This window comes from Colossoma macropomum, unplaced genomic scaffold (assembly GCF_904425465.1).
Source record: "Colossoma macropomum unplaced genomic scaffold, Colossoma_macropomum, whole genome shotgun sequence".
Taxonomy (NCBI): Eukaryota; Metazoa; Chordata; class Actinopteri; order Characiformes; family Serrasalmidae; genus Colossoma; species Colossoma macropomum.
Genome location: NW_023494792.1, coordinates 25,553,432 through 25,570,183, shown reverse-complemented (window position 1 = coordinate 25,570,183; position 16,752 = coordinate 25,553,432). Strand labels below are relative to the sequence as shown.

Sequence of the window (16,752 nt, the reverse complement as noted above, 5' to 3'; positions counted from 1 at the left end):
GCGTTGTGAGGCAAAATAGTCGCCATATTTTCAGATTTATGCCTATTTCACCATCATTAACATTACATATAAGCTCAGTAGACGCATGTAGGTTCACTGGTGGTTCTAGATAGTAAATAAAATGTCTATATTTGTGTTGTAGTCATGGTGACTCCTGGTTCCTATCACCACCACTGTAAAGAAATCAGAGTCTCTACAGTGAACCATTTCACACCAAACCACTCTGAATGACTCTGTTTACACCTCAACCACTGAATCATGCAGAAATCTCTCCTTTAAAGACTAAAACATGCAAAATGTAATAAAATGTAAAATGTAATAAAATGTAAGGCAATTATTCTTACTGCAACTGGCTGTTACTGTAATGCCAAGACTACAATAACCACAATTCTCTGGACTTATAAAGGAGAAATAAGCAGAGATTCTGTCATATTACGTGGCACATGCACATGGATTTGTCATCATTTTGGATCTAGAAACTAACCTGCATGATCTCATGTAATGACCCACACCTGGTACCTCTTAATAGTATACAGTTTTTTCCACAACCGTTCAAGTTTGAGCTGAAAAAAATCTTCTCATTTCTCCTCTAAAAGTAAATAAAACAGGGAAAAAGATTTAAAACCAGTGGTTTAAAACCTTTTTGGGTTTACAGGTGGACAGAATCATCCCTCAGGCACTGATGTGCATTGCGCAGCTATGATGTGCTTGTGAATGTATGTGCGTACATACATACACTCTCATATATACATCTACATATCTCAAAATCGGTAAAAATGAACACGCTGGAGTGATAAAACGTAAAAGGTTTGCGTGAGATACTCACACAGGAGTAAAAATGCACTTGGTTCTGCTGTGAACTAGCAGCACTGCACTGTAACAAAGCGTGCTAAACGATGTCATCGTCATCTGACCGTCTCGTATGAAATGATAGAAAAGTGAGCAGTACTAATCCTGTCTGTAAAAATAGTCTCTCTCTCTCTCTCTGTGTGGGAGGGCGATTATGTCAGCCACTTCTCGATGCAGGTCTTGTACACCGTTTCGTTGGAGTGCCAGTAGATGTGCTGCACACCAGGAACCGAGCACATCTCCAGATCTCCTCTGGAGTACAGAGTCTTCAGACCGAACGAGTCCCTCAGGAACACCTGCAGCACAAACACACACGCACAAACACACACACACACACACATACACACGCACACACACGCACACACACGCACACAAACCCACACACACACACAAACACACGCACACACACAAACACACAAACACACACACGCACACACACAAACACACACACACAGAAAAAAAACACGCACAAACACACACACACACACACACACACACAGAGAAAAACACAAACACACACACACACACACACACAGTTTAACCCATCTGTGACCAAATCCTCCACTCAACACTGACTATCAGAGACTGATTTAAACCCCAGCCACATCATTCTGTCATTAATAAGACTCATACCAGTATGAATTATTCAGTATCTACTATAAAATATCCAGCAATATCCATGATTCAGTATCTAAAATAATCTATAAATAATAATCTATAAATAATACTATAAATTATTCATTATCTAATATGAATTATTCAATATCTAGTATACATTATTCAGTATCTACTATAAATTATTCATTATCTAATATGAATTATTCAATATCTAGTATACATTATTCAGTATCTACTATAAATTATTCAGTATCTACTATAAATTATTTTGTATTTACTATAAATTATTTAGTATCTACTATAAATTATTCAGTATCTACTATAAATTATTCAGTATCTACTATAAATTATTCATTATCTAATATGAATTATTCAGTATCTAGTATACATTATTCAGTATCTACTATAAATTATTTTGTATTTACTATAAATTATTCAGTATCTACTATAAATTATTCAGTATCTACTATAAATTATTTTGTATTTACTATAAATTATTCAGTACCTACTATAAATTATTTAGTATCTACTATAAATTATTCAGTATCTACTATAAATTATTCAGTATCTACTATAAATTATTTTGTATTTACTATAAATTATTCAGTATCTACTATAAATTATTCAGTATCTACTATGAATTATTTTGTATTTACTATAAATTATTCAGTATCTACTATAAATTATTCAGTATCTACTATGAATTATTTTGTATTTACTATAAATTATTCAGTATCTACTATAAATTATTTAGTATCTACTATAAATTATTCAGTATCTACTATAAATTATTCAGTATCTACTATAAATTATTTTGTATTTACTATAAATTATTCAGTATCTACTATAAATTATTTTGTATTTACTATAAATTATTTAGTATCTACTATAAATTATTCAGTATCTACTATAAATTATTTTGTATTTACTATAAATTATTTAGTATCTACTATAAATTATTCAGTATCTACTATAAATTATTCATTATCTAATATGAATTATTCAGTATCTAGTATACATTATTCAGTATCTACTATAAATTATTTTGTATGTACTATAAATTATTCAGTATCTACTATAAATTATTCAGTAACTACTATAAATTATTCAGTAACTACTATAAATTATTCAGTAACTACTATAAATTCATAAAAGACAGCACTACACTACAGCACCTTCAGTGACCGGTGCGTTTTGTCTGTCTACACTGTCATGCGTGGAACATTTAAACGGAGGATATGAATCATGTGTCTTGGCTGCGTTCTGAGCTTCAGAAGAGCCTTTCTGTGAGTAAACTCTGGAGGAAACAGTGCAGATGACTGTGCAGCACTGTGGATTATCATCTCCAGCAAGAGCTCAACATGTTCACTGACCACAAACATGACCTCAATGCCCATGACTCAGCGAGACAGAGAAACAACGCCATCTGCTGGACAAAAACTGCATCAGGCTGAAGTAACACTCTACTGTAAACAGACCACTTACATCCTGATTCTTCATCTCCACGACCGTCTCGTTATCATCATAGAAGCCAAACTGACTGTAAGACAAGAGACACAAAAGACAAGTTACAGCAACACTTTGACCACAGTTCAGTAAAACGTGAGTGACGGAGCTGACTAACCTCGACTGCCACGGAGTGATGACCCCATCATCTGGTCCACCAATCAGGACAAGCTTTTTGATACGGAGGAGGTTCTGTTTCCACTCTGCATGATTGAAAACAATGATATACTGCATAAACTTAACCACAACACGCAGCGCAAACCTAGCTTTGGGACTAAATCTTAAGCTAAACCTAAACATTCAGCTTTTACTTAAACTTCAGCTTTTAGATAAACCCTCAGCTTTTAGCTAAACCCTCAGCTTTTAGTAAAACCTTTAGCTTTTAGCTAAACTATCAGCTTTTAGCTAAACCTTTAGCTTTTAGTTATACCTTCAGCTTTTAGCTAAACTTTTAGCTTTTAGCAAAACCCTCAGCTTTTAGCTAAACCCTCAGCTTTTAGCTAAACCTTCAGCTTTTAGCTAAACCTTCAGCTTTTAGTTATACCTTCCACTTTTAGCTAAACCCTCAGCTTTTAGCTAAACCTTTAGCTTTTAGTTATACCTTCCACTTTTAGCTAAACCTTCAGCTTTTAGCTAAACCTTCAGCTTTTAGCTAAACCTTCAGCTTTTAGCTAAACCTTTAGCTTTTAGTTATACCTTCCACTTTTAGCTAAACCCTCAGCTTTTAGCTAAACCTTTAGCTTTTAGTTATACCTTCAGCTTTTAGTTATACCTTCCACTTTTAGCTAAACCTTCAGCTTTTAGCTAAACCTTCAGCTTTTAGCTAAACCTTCAGCTTTTAGCTAAACCTTCAGCTTTTAGTTATACCTTCAGCTTTCAGCTAAACCTTCAGCTTTCAGCTAAACCTTCAGCTTTCAGCTAAACCTTCAGCTTTTAGCTAAACCTTCAGCTTTTAGTTATACCTTCAGCTTTTAGCTAAACCTTTAGCTTTTAGTTATACCTTCCACTTTTAGCTAAACCTTCAGCTTTTAGCTAAACCTTCAGCTTTTAGCTAAACCTTCAGCTTTTAGTTATACCTTCAGCTTTTAGTTATACCTTCCACTTTTAGCTAAACCTTCAGCTTTTAGCTAAACCTTCAGCTTTTAGCTAAACCTTCAGCTTTTAGCTAAACCTTCAGCTTTTAGTTATACCTTCAGCTTTTAGCTAAACCTTCAGCTTTTAGCTAAACCTTTAGCTTTTAGTTATACCTTCCACTTTTAGCTAAACCTTCAGCTTTTAGCTAAACCTTTAGCTTTTAGTTATACCTTCAGCTTTTAGTTATACCTTCCACTTTTAGCTAAACCTTCAGCTTTTAGCTAAACCTTCAGCTTTTAGCTAAACCTTCAGCTTTTAGTTATACCTTCAGCTTTTAGCTAAACCTTCAGCTTTTAGCTAAACCTTTAGCTTTTAGTTATACCTTCCACTTTTAGCTAAACCTTCAGCTTGTGGCTAAATTGTATTATTATTATTATTATTATTATTATTATTATTATTAGTGCCAGTCAAATTATATTCCTGTGCATATCTCCAATACTTCTCTGATATTTAAAGTCAGACTATCCTACCATGTGATTATAAGCTCATAAATGATTAGCAGGCAGCCAAACACACTGATCTTTACACGCTGCTCTTTAATCACTGCTTGTGTGAGTCAGATTTTAGGAGAGAGATGTTGGGGCTGGATTACCGGTGGAGTTGGGATTCGGCCTCTCGTTGTTGAGCAAAGCCAGATAATCGCTGCTGTTGACGTACATGTCTCTGTGGTGAGGATCTGAGACACAGCAAGGGAAGGAAGAGCAGCGGTCAGGAAAGATGCTTCAGAAATTAAGGGTCAGTACATTCCTCATAGATACAGAGCTTCTTGTGAAAGGCAGAAAACACCCCAAACTCCACATGACGGAGCATCTTGTGGTGGTAAGAGGAACATGCTGGGCCTACACTGCGCTAAATGTGGGAAACTGGTTGGTCAATCCCAGCACTGCCCGGTTCACAGTGTTCTCTAGTCTAATCCATGTGACTCAAAAAGTCATAGTCAATGCCGCTGATAACAAAAAACATGTTATTCATTATTTCTGACTCATAACTAAACATAATTTATTATGTAAATACATAAATTATGTAATTTTGTCTTTTCAACAGTAAAGCGAAACAACACTAACTGTAGACGTGTACGGATTTAATGACTATTTAATGACAGGTACAACATATGTTGATGCTGAGGGCTCGAGTTTTGGACTCAACCATCTCCATTCTTTCCTCTGCTCGTCCTTTCAGCCCCTCCATCCCTCCATCCACCCTACCATTCCAGTAGTTGCAGATGGATATCATCTGGCCCATGGACGTGTAGCAGATGTGGTACAGGTTGGCCTTGACGAACTGAGGGAAGAGGTACTTCAGGTAGTCCGTGTCTGACAGGAAAACAGAGCAGGTCACTGTGATTAAAACTCATGTTGACGTGTCACAGTGTGACCCTGGAGCTGAATGAGGTCAGACTGCATTCCTGAAGACCAGCAGATCAGCACGACTGATTCAGCACACAAAGGGTAATAATCTACTGAGTCAGAGAATTAGAGCAGAGAAAACAGCAACACAGTGATGGAGTGAGACTGAGGAGAAGAGAAGAGAAGAGAAGAGAAGAGAAACAAAGAGAAGAGAAATAAATAGAAGAGAAACAAAGAAGAGAAGAGAAGAAAAGAGAGAAGAGAAGAGAAATAAAGAGAAGAAAAGAGATAATAAAAAAGGAGAAAAGCATAAAAAGAAGACAGATGACGAGAGAAGAAAAATGAAGAAAAGAGAAATAAGAATAAAAGAAGAGAAGATAAATGAAAAGAGAAGAGAAATAAAGAGAAGAAGAGAAGAAAGGAGAAATGAAGAGAAGAGAGAAGTGAAGAAAAAAGAACAGACGCGAAAAAAAATTAGAAGAGAATAAAAAGAAGAGATGACGAGAGAAGAAAAATGAAGAAAAGAGAAATAAGAATAAAAGAAGATAAATATAAAGAGAAGAGAAATAAAGATGAGAAGAGAAGAAAGAAGAAATGAAGAGAAGAGAGAAGAGGAGAAGAAAAAAGAACACGCGAAAAAAATTAGAAGAGAATAAAAAGAAGAGATGACGAGAGAAGAAAAATGAAGAGAAGAGAAATAAGAACAAAAGAAGAGAAGATAAAAGAAAAGAAATGAGAAGAGAATAAAGAGAAGGGAGGAGAAGAAGAGAGAAGACAAATGAGAAATGACAAGAACAGAGGATAAGAGAAATGAAGAGAAGAGAAGAGAAGAGAAGAGAAGAGAGGTAAAAAAAAAACAAGCAAAAAAAAAAAGAATAGAGAAAAGAAGAGAACAGAAGAGAAGAACTGAGAGGTAAAAAAGGACAAGCAAAAAAAAGAATAGAGAAGAGAAGAGAACAGAACAGAAGAGAAGAACTGAGGTAAAAAATGAGAAGCAAATAAAAAGAATAGAGAAGACAAAAAGAAGAGAAGAGAAAGGAGGAGAAGAAGAGAAAAGATACTGACCTCCATATTGTCCAGCCTGAGGTGAGGAGAGAGAGATGAAGGAGTGAACGTTGTGGTCTGGAAGTGTAGATAAGATTCCTCTACACACCAACCCTCCTACAGCGGGAGAGAGAGAGAGAGAGAGAGAGTGAGAGAGAGAGAGAAGGAGAGAGAGAGAGTGACAGAGTGAGAGGGAGAGAGAGTAAGAGAGTGAGATAGAGATAGAGAGAGAGAAAGAGAGAGAGAGAGTGACAGAGTGAGAGGGAGAGAGAGAGAGCGAGGGGGAGAGAGAGAGAGAGTGAGAGAGAGAGAGCGAGGGAGAGAGAGAGAGAGAGAGAGAGAGAGAGAGAGAGAGAGAGAGTGTGTGAGTGGTGAGACGAGATAAGGGTTAAACAGCAGAACCACAATGTGCCGATAACCAGACACCCCTCACTGAGTTTTACACAGTTCTAATGGGAGAAACACAGACAGAGGGTCCTACAGACCCCACAGTCGGAGCTACTGATACTGCTCGTGTGCAGACTTCACGACCGTATGCAGCGCAGTGAGGAACGCTGACCTTGCGAGTAGCAGATGAGGTGAACCCCGTCGGCTGCGTTTTGCATGATGGGATAGATGGCCTCCTTGAAGCCTTCCACCTGCTTCCATAACGGCTGCAGACTGGCAGAGCGGTCAAACAGATCTATAACGGACACGTTCGTACCTGGATGAGACTGAAGAGAGAGAGAGACAGAGACAGAGAGACATTGGTTGTACATTCAAAATGATACATTACACTCATTCTGCTTGTTTACACGCTAAAAACATAACAAATAAGGTAACAAATAATCAAACATGACTCACTGCACAAATGGTATCTCCACAAGTGAATTTCTCAAATCTAGTCTACAGTTCTAACATTTTCAACATATTTAAAATATTGTAAGTAATTTTTAAGTGAAATGATCTCACTATATTGGCGGAAATACACCCTTAAGAAATGTACTGTAACAAGCAAAATGATCTGCCATTATAGTGAGATAACTCCACTTAATACAATGACTTAAAGGGAAATTCCACATTCATTTTTGCATTATTAAGTGGTTAAGATATAAACAGAGTCATTCAGAGTGGTTTGGTGTGAAACGCTCTGTTCTAGATAAACTTACAGAGTCAGAATTGTCCACAGTGGTGATGATAGGAACCAGACGTCCACCTCTAAAAGCTCCCTCACAGAAAGTTATTACATGAGATAGTTATAAATACACTGCCTGATTCTGAGACACTGTTTTGGCCTAAAACATATTTTTAAACCCTTTCATGCTGGAGGGGTGCATGCAGAGTGTTCTAAGGCAAAATAGTCCCCAAAGAAAACTCGAGTTTCTTCAGATTTTCCACTATTTTACCATCATTAACATCACATGTAAACACAGAAGACTCGTGTAGGTTCACTGGTGGTTTGGATAGTAAATATAATGTCTATATCTGTGTTGTAGTCATGGTGACCCCTGGTTCCCATCACCACCACTGTAAAGACGTCTGAGTCTCTACAGTGAACCATTTCACACCAAACCACTCTGAATGACTGTTTACATCTCAGTGTTTGATTGATGCAGGAATTTCTGTTTAAAACAAGCACAGAGTATCTAGAATTAAGTTAAATGATCTTATAATATTCCTGCAACCAAATATTAGATATTTAGGCTGGATTTAAGATGATCACACTTGCTATGATATCTTTTTTACAGTGTGCGAGATGCGGGTCAGTATATTCTATTACTTACATTTACTTGCTTCAGTCCAACAAACCCAATTAACATTACGCTTTGCTTTGCATATCATGACTGTGAAGCCTAACGACTGTGGAAAATAACTGTGGTCGGATGAAATAACTGCAGTGCTTTCGATTGTGTGGTTATGTAATAATAACTGTGACAAGCTTATGATTAACACACCCAGCTGAGTGACATACTGAACACTGTCTTACAGTTTTAGTTAATTTTATACTAGGGCCCAGTCCCATTTCTTATTTTTACCCCTACCCCTTGGTTTCGAGTGTCTCCTTGCCCCTTCGAACTGAGTTATAAGGGGTAGTGGTTGAAATCTTCCTCTACAAAATGGGACCCTCAAATAAAGAAGAGCATCACTTCATTAACAGCTACTAGCGCTGCTCTGCAGGTGACCCTACCAGTCTGCAGTGACAGCAGAGGAGGGTAAAGTTCAGCTCCTCACTGCTGGGCTTTAGTTACATTTAGGGCATCATATCATTTCAAAGAGGGGCAGTGATTTTTGATCGCCCACCAATTCTTAAGCTGAAGTCAGATATTTGCCAGCTTATTGCTCGAATTTTCCGGTTCCACCTTAAATGGAGCAGCAGTTCTGACGACTGAAGTGCCAGAATGTAACTGCTGCTCCATTTAAGGTGGAACGGGAAAGTTAGCTAGCTGAACTACCGAGACATCAGCAAACTATTAGCGATTCTTAATGCTTGTTATGAAGAAAAGGAACATAAAACATTGAAATGACACTAAACTAAGATAAAACAATGGTTATCACAATTTTTTAACAGAGAAAATTCTCACATTTGTGGGTTTCTGTGGTCTCTTTTGCCGCCATCTTGCCAGTTTTTCTTTTTTTTCTCGTATCACTCCGTTTGGAGTCTCTGAAAACCCTCCATTCGCAGGGTCATGTCGCCCTACCCCTCCATCTCAACAACAATCGGGACACCCTACCCCCTAGGCGTGAACACACAGAACAGGGGGCTAAGGGCTCAGTGAAGGGGCGAGGGGTGAAATGGGACTGGGCCTAGCTGTTAAAGCCAGGCCGAGACGTTCAGGGCTGGTCTGTTATCTCCGGTACTTTCCAAGAAAAAGGCCTGAACACAAACTCAGTCATACCCGAATCAGTTAATGAGTAACCTGAGCACAGCAGCGTCTGGCCATCATCACCAGCGCACTGATCAACTTTATTACAGACGTGTCTGTCGGGAGAAAAGCGTTTATGACTGTAATAATGAAAAATACCAACCGTTAGAGCTTCAGCGTTCACAGTAATGGCTGCTCAGGGCTGCGTACGTCTCTCATGTTCACCATCTCCACACTTTCGCTTTTCAAAACACATTATCAGCACGTTCCGCTATCTCACATGGCTGTGGTTATCTACACCACGTTACTGGCGTCTAGAACTCACACCACCCTGTTATACGACGCCGCAGAGAGCTCAGATACTCAACAGTGCTTTCATAACAGCCAACAGTTCTGCCCTTATTCGAGGGTCCGTATCATGGACAACTACACTTTCCTCACTTTCCCCAAACAAAACAATCAGCCCATCAGTGTCTCTGTGATCTCACAAACACCAGCATGTTTTCATATGTCTGTCTACATTAGCACAAACACTTTAAAAAGATGGTTCCTCAAGGGTTCTTTGGTAAAGGCAACGGTTCTATTTTGAAACATGAGTTCTATTTTGGACCATTTCATGATGGTCATGGCCAGGTGCTGCCATTTCATGCTGCATGGTGAAACAGTCCTTCAGATTGATGGAGAACGTGTTGTATATGGTTCAAAACACCTAAAATGATGGTTCTTCAAGGGTTCTTTAGTAAAGAAAATGGTTCTTTATAGAACCATAAACACTTAAAGAACGCTTTGCATGATTAAAGGGTTCTTTGTATCGTAAACGGGTTCTTCAGATTAACGGAGAACGTGTTGTATATGGTTCAAAACATCTAAAATGATGGTTCTTCAAGGGTTCTTTAGTAAAGAAAATGGTTCTTTATAGAACCATAAACACTTAAAGAACCCTTTGCATGATTAAAGGGTTCTTTGTGTCGTAAACGGGTTCTTCAGATTAATGGAGAACGTGTTGTATATTGCCCTACACACTTAAAAATGACGGTTCTTCAAAGGTTTTTTAGTAAAGAAAACGGTTCTATATAGAACAATAAACACATAATGAACCTTTGCATAAAGCGTTCTTCAGACTGATGGAGAATGTGCTGTAAATGGTTCTGTATAGCACCAAAAAGAGTTCTTCTATTGATAAAATGTCAAGCTAACAAAAGAAAAACCCTTTTCGGTGCTGTATAGTGTTCAAAAGCGGTTCTACTGTTCTAATTAGAACCACTACCTTTGCTAAAGAAGCCTTGAAGAACCATCTTTTTTGAGCGTGTAGCCGTTCAGCTCCAGCCATTCGCACTGAGGTGGAGTTTCATTCCAAAATGCTGTAAATTTCTAGCAATTTTGTATATAACAAGTTTCTGAGAAGACTAAAAGCTGACATTTAATAAAAAACAGCTTTATTTCTGTAATAAAAGTCAAATTAATCATAAATTAGCACTGATATTATTCATATGAGTCCACTCTCAAAAACATACTCCGTGGGTAAATAAAAGAAAATCTGGGAAACACAACTCTTCAGTTGTAAAATAAGAATTTGGCGCAGCCAATCAGAACAGAGCTCATTTACATACATCATTCTTAAAGGCACAGTGATAAAAAAACAGCCTGTTTACAACTAAGGGGTAAAAAGAAGTGGTCAGATAAACTGAATTAAGAGTGTTTTTGTACACAAAGGTAGGAAAAACCCCAAATAAAATAGGAGATGAATGTAGTACACTAATGAAGTGTTATCAGACTGTGGTTTATTAATATCCCCAAAGCATAAAGACGCCTGTTTCTGTAAAACGTCCTATTTAATCTAAATTAGATAAACATCCTACAATCGTGAGTAAACGCAGGAGCCGAATACAAACAGCCTTATCGAGGTCTGCTGCTGTTAGAGCAGTGAAAGCTGTGCAAACAGCTGCACTGAAGACTGGCTACTGCTGGTCAGGGCAGGAGAAATGTGGAAGGTGATACGGCTCAGTGAGACGGTATCAGAGCGGAATTAGAGGACACAACAGACGTCAGAGAATCTCTCACAGAACAGATCTACAGCCGCGCTGTACTGAGGGCAGACGTTAAAGTACTGCTGTAGTTCTAAAGCACTGAACGGCTTTGCACCATCAAACATCATGGACTTTGTAGTTCTACAGTTACAGACTGTAGTCCATCTGTTTCTCTGGTCAGGACCCCCACAGGACCCTCACAGAGCAGCTACTATTTGGGTGGTGGATCATTCTCAGCACTGCAGTAACACTGACGTGGTGGTGGTGTGTTAGTGTGTGTTGTGCTGGTCTGAGCGGATCAGACACAGCAGTGCTGCTGGAGTTTTTAAACACCTCAGTGTCACTGCTGGACTGAGAATAGTCCACCAACCAAAAATATCCAGCCAACAGCGTCCTGTGGGCAGCGTCCTGTGACCACTGATGAAGGACTAGAGGATGACCAACACAAACTGTGCAGCAGCAGATGAGCTATCGTCTCTGACTTTACATCTACAAGGTGGACTGACAAGGTAGAAGTGTCTAATAGAGTGGACAGTGAGTGGACACAGCGCCTGACCTGGTTGATGAAGCTGTTTTGGTGTATTATTATTAATAACAGGGATGTCTGACCTGGTTGATGAAGCTGTTTTGGTGTATTATTATTAATATCAGAGATGTCTGACCTGGTTGATGAAGCTGTTTTGGTGTATTATTATTATTAATATCAGGGATGTCTGACCTGGTTGATGAAGCTGTTTTGGTGTATTATTATTAATATCAGAGATGTCTGACCTCGTTGATGAAGCGGTTGAGGTTGGTAAAGTCCGCTGAGCTGTCGAACAGTCCGTGCACTATGATGACCGGTCTGTGGGTCCGGACCGCGCAGAGGAGACAGCAGGAGAGCAGAAAGCACAGCAGGAGACTCATCTTCACCCTGTTCAGCATGACGGAGGAGGAATAAAGACCCGAGCCGACCCCTAAAACCACTGATAAAAACCCTCTGACGGTCCCGGAGCTCCTCTGTCTCTCTGTTGTTGTCTCTCTTTCTCTCTCTCTCTCTTTTCTGCTGCAGCTTCTTCAGCCTGTCTTCCTCCTCCGGGCTCAGCAGCGACAATAAAAGGATAAAAACAGAGACTTTACTTCCACATTTCTCTAATCCGACCTCGATGCCGGACTCTAACTCGTCTGCAGCCTCCAGGAGCTCGATAAACTAACCCTGCTTCTGTTTTCCACCAAATATATTTACATCTGGATCGACTCTGTCGCCGTTTCTCTGTCGCCAACCAACCGTGTAACCGCGGACGGCGTCACTTCCGCCCCGCAAGTAAACAACAACAACAGAAAACAAACTGTCGAGAAAAAAATTGGCTTATTTATAAAACAATAATATTAATAATAATAAAAATAAAAAATATAACACCAGTCCGAACCCGAATACCCCCAAATGTGCAGTGCAGTCCCGTTTCTAACACTATTTTCAATACTTGTTTGTGGCTGAATCCCAAATGGCTCCCTGCTCCCTATGTAGTGCACTACGGAGAACACGAAGTAACGGCTTATCCACCCAATTTAAATGCATTGTATGTCCAATAGAAAGCTGTTTATATTCACCCATTAGCTGCACGACTCAATATCTAGCATTTAGTGCACAGTTTGGGTGCACACTTTGACCAATGCAGCGCACTATGTAGGGAGTAGGGAGCTATTTGAGACTCAGCCACACGTTTAGCTTAGCTCGTCCAAAGTTTCTCGGGTATTAACAGTGAGTTTGTCGTGTCCTTTCAATGCCCAACAACAAAGTTTAGTGTAATAAGAAAAAAACAGCCACAGTTCTGGTTTAAAGTGTTGGTTTAAATGTTTGTGGTGCGTTAAAGGGGGATAGGTTAAAGAACACAGCTAGCTAGGCTAGGCTAACTAGCACTTGTGTGGATATATATGGAGTCTGTGCGCTTTCTTAATGTTTACTAATGTTGCGTCCTTTAAATCTGATGGTTTCTTATTGTTTTGTCTTTAAATTCACGGAAAAGTGAATATTCTTCATTCCAGTGATCTCTAAACCTCACGTTTGCCAGTCCCTGTTATGACCACTGTCCATTTCGGTCATTAGATCATAGGTTAACTGGTATATATGTACACTGCATTGCTTTAGCAAAATTTGTCTGCCCCACTTGTGGGCCACATCGTTGGGTTTCTTCTGGACCAGTATATGTCTGGGTCCTTGGCCCAGACCTGGCCCAAACACTGTAAAGTGAGTAGAACTAATGGATGTGGCCCAAATCTGGCCCAGCTACATTGTTGGTCCACAAAATTCACACCATAGATGAGCTATCTGGCATCTGGCCCTATTCTGGCCCACATCCCTAACATCTGCCCCACAGACGACCACCACTCGCATAAGTAAGTCAGAATTGGCCCAGAACTCTCTGCTATCTAGGATGTGATGACCATGTGGTGTTTAGGGTCAGTGTTATTAACATTAGACCCTTTGTTCTCTCACGAAAAGTAAATAAAATCACACTTTACAAGAAAAATAGGACGTTACATATAAAAAAATATTTGTTGAGTGGGGGGGTTGGGGTTTAGGCAACCTTCTTTGGGCCAAATGAAACAAGAGAGCTAACTTTGGCCCTCATGTTGAGCAGCCTGGTCCAGAGTGATTACGATTTGAGTAGTTATATCTTTGGTAAACATGCAACAGTGACTATCCATCCATCCATCATCTAAACCGCTTATCCTTCCGGGTCGCGGTGGGGTGCTGGAGCCTATCCCAGCTGTCATCGGGCGGAAGGCAGGATACACCCTGGACAGGTCGCCAGTCCATCGCAGGGCAGACAAACAGACATATACATCCACACACACACACTCACACCTAGGGGCAATTTAGCATGTCCAATTGGCCTGACTGCATGTTTTTGGACTGTGGGAGGAAACCGGAGTACCCGGAGGAAACCCACGCAGACACGGGGAGAACATGCAAACTCCACAACAGTGACTATTTAAGTGTTTTTTTTTTTAATGCGAAGTAATTTTTGTACTTTTATTCTGATTCAAATTTGGATTTTTATGTTGTTTTTCTTTCAGTTTTCTTCAGATTTGTGCTCAGACAAGCTGGGAAAACACATGGACTGAAGAAAAGATACAATTTCAGATTAAAGGGTTAAAGGGGAATTCCACAGAATGTTCAAACTTCCTGCATAGTTCACTTGTTCAGATGTAAACAAGGTCATTCAGAGTGGTTTGGTGCGAAATGGTTCATTGTAGAGAAACTTGCTGACTCAGATGTCTTTACTGTGGTGCTGATAGGAACCAGGGGTCACAATGTCTACAACACAAATACAGCCATTTTATTTACTATCCACCATGAATGGATTATTAAAACACACTTTAGGCCAAAATCTCATTAAACAATGGCTCAGGCATCAGCCAGTGAATTCATAACCATTTGATGTAATAACTTTCTGTGAGGGAGCTTTTAGAGGTGGACGTCTGGTTCCTATCACCACCACTGTGAACAGTTCTGACTCTGCAAGTTTTTCTAAAACAAAGCATTTTACACCAAACCACTCTGAATGACTTAGTTTACATCTTAACGATTTAATTATGCAGGGAATTCGTAAACTCCCATTTAATGTAGCTGTAATGACTAATGAGATGGACACACTTGGACAGTGTATAAAATAATGACAACACACCTCAATTCCAAACAAAGCAACTTTTAATTACAATCCGATCCAATAGCAGCCATACAAGTGAGCAGATTCATCCATGTATACAAATGTGCAGTGCAGTCCCGTTTCTAACACTATTTTCAATACTTGTTTGTGGCTGAATCCCAAATGGCTCCCTGCTCCCTATGTAGTGCACTACGGAGAACACGAAGTAACGGCTTATCCACCCAATTTAAATGCATTGTATGTCCAATAGAAAGCTGTTTATATTCACCCATTAGCTGCATGACTCAATATCTAGCATTTAGTGCACAGTTTGGGTGCACACTTTGACCAATGCAGCGCACTATGTAGGGAGTAGGGAGCTATTTGAGACTCAGCCACACGTTTAGCTTAGCTCGTCCAAAGTTTCTCGGGTATTAACAGTGAGTTTGTCGTGTCCTTTCAATGCCCAACAACAAAGTTTAGTGTAATAAGAAAAAAACAGCCACAGTTCTGGTTTAAAGTGTTGGTTTAAATGTTTGTGGTGCGTTAAAGGGGGATAGGTTAAAGAACACAGCTAGCTAGGCTAGGCTAACTAGCACTTGTGTGGATATATATGGAGTCTGTGTGCTTTCTTAATGTTTACTAATGTTGCGTCCTTTAAATCTGATGGTTTCTTATTGTTTTGTCTTTAAATTCACGGAAAAGTGAATATTCTTCATTCCAGTGATCTCTAAACCTCACGTTTGCCATCCCTGTTATGACCACTGTCCATTTCGGTCATTAGATCATAGGTTAACTGGTATATATGTACACTGCATTGCTTTAGCAAAATTTGTCTGCCCCACTTGTGGGCCACATCGTTGGGTTTCTTCTGGACCAGTATATGTCTGGGTCCTTGGCCCAGACCTGGCCCAAACACTGTAAAGTGAGTAGAACTAATGGATGTGGCCCAAATCTGGCCCAGCTACATTGTTGGTCCACAACATTCACACCATAGACAAGCTGTCTGGCATCTGGCCCTATTCTGGCCCACATCCCTAACATCTGCCCCACAGACGACCACCACTCGCATAAGTAAATCAGAATTGGCCCAGAACTCTCTGCTATCTAGGATGTGATGACCATGTGGTGTTTAGGGTCAATGTTATTAACATTAGACCCTTTGTTCTCTCACGAAAAGTAAATAAAATCACACTTTACAAGAAAAATAGGACGTTACATATAAAAAAATATTTGTTGAGTGGGGGGGTTGGGGTTTAGGCAACCTTCTTTGGGCCAAATGAAACAAGAGAGCTAACTTTGGCCCTCATGTTGAGCAGCCTGGTCCAGAGTGATTACGATTTGAGTAGTTATATCTTTGGTAAACATGCAACAGTGACTATTTAAGTGTTTTTTTTTTTAATGCGAAGTAATTTTTGTACTTTTATTCTGATTCAAATTTGGATTTTTATGTTGTTTTTCTTTCAGTTTTCTTCAGATTTGTGCTCAGACAAGCTGGGAAAACACATGGACTGAAGAAAAGATACAATTTCAGATTAAAGGGTTAAAGGGGAATTCCACAGAATGTTCAAACTTTCTGCATAGTTCACTTGTTCAGATGTAAACAAGGTCATTCAGAGTGGTTTGGTGCGAAATGGTTCATTGTAGAGAAACTTGCTGACTCAGATGTCTTTACTGTGGTGCTGATAGGAACCAGGGGTCACAATGTCTACAACACAAATACAGCCATTTTATTTACTATCCACCATGAATG

The 16,752-nt window shown here is 39.3% G+C and overlaps 1 protein-coding gene across 1 annotated transcript; it reads right to left on the bottom strand.

Annotated features, from left to right (window-relative positions):
* Positions 1-224: 224 nt before the first annotated feature.
* On the bottom strand, positions 225-12,664 carry ppt2b (palmitoyl-protein thioesterase 2b). The gene is made up of 8 exons (XM_036576713.1): positions 12,139-12,664; positions 7,057-7,210; positions 6,519-6,614; positions 5,313-5,420; positions 4,700-4,783; positions 3,092-3,176; positions 2,953-3,007; positions 225-1,145 (listed from the first exon to the last, which is right to left on the bottom strand). Exons 1-8 carry the CDS (start codon positions 12,289-12,291, stop codon positions 1,002-1,004), a joined length of 879 nt encoding a protein of 292 aa, XP_036432606.1. The 5' UTR covers positions 12,292-12,664; the 3' UTR covers positions 225-1,001.
* Positions 12,665-16,752: the final 4,088 nt, after the last annotated feature.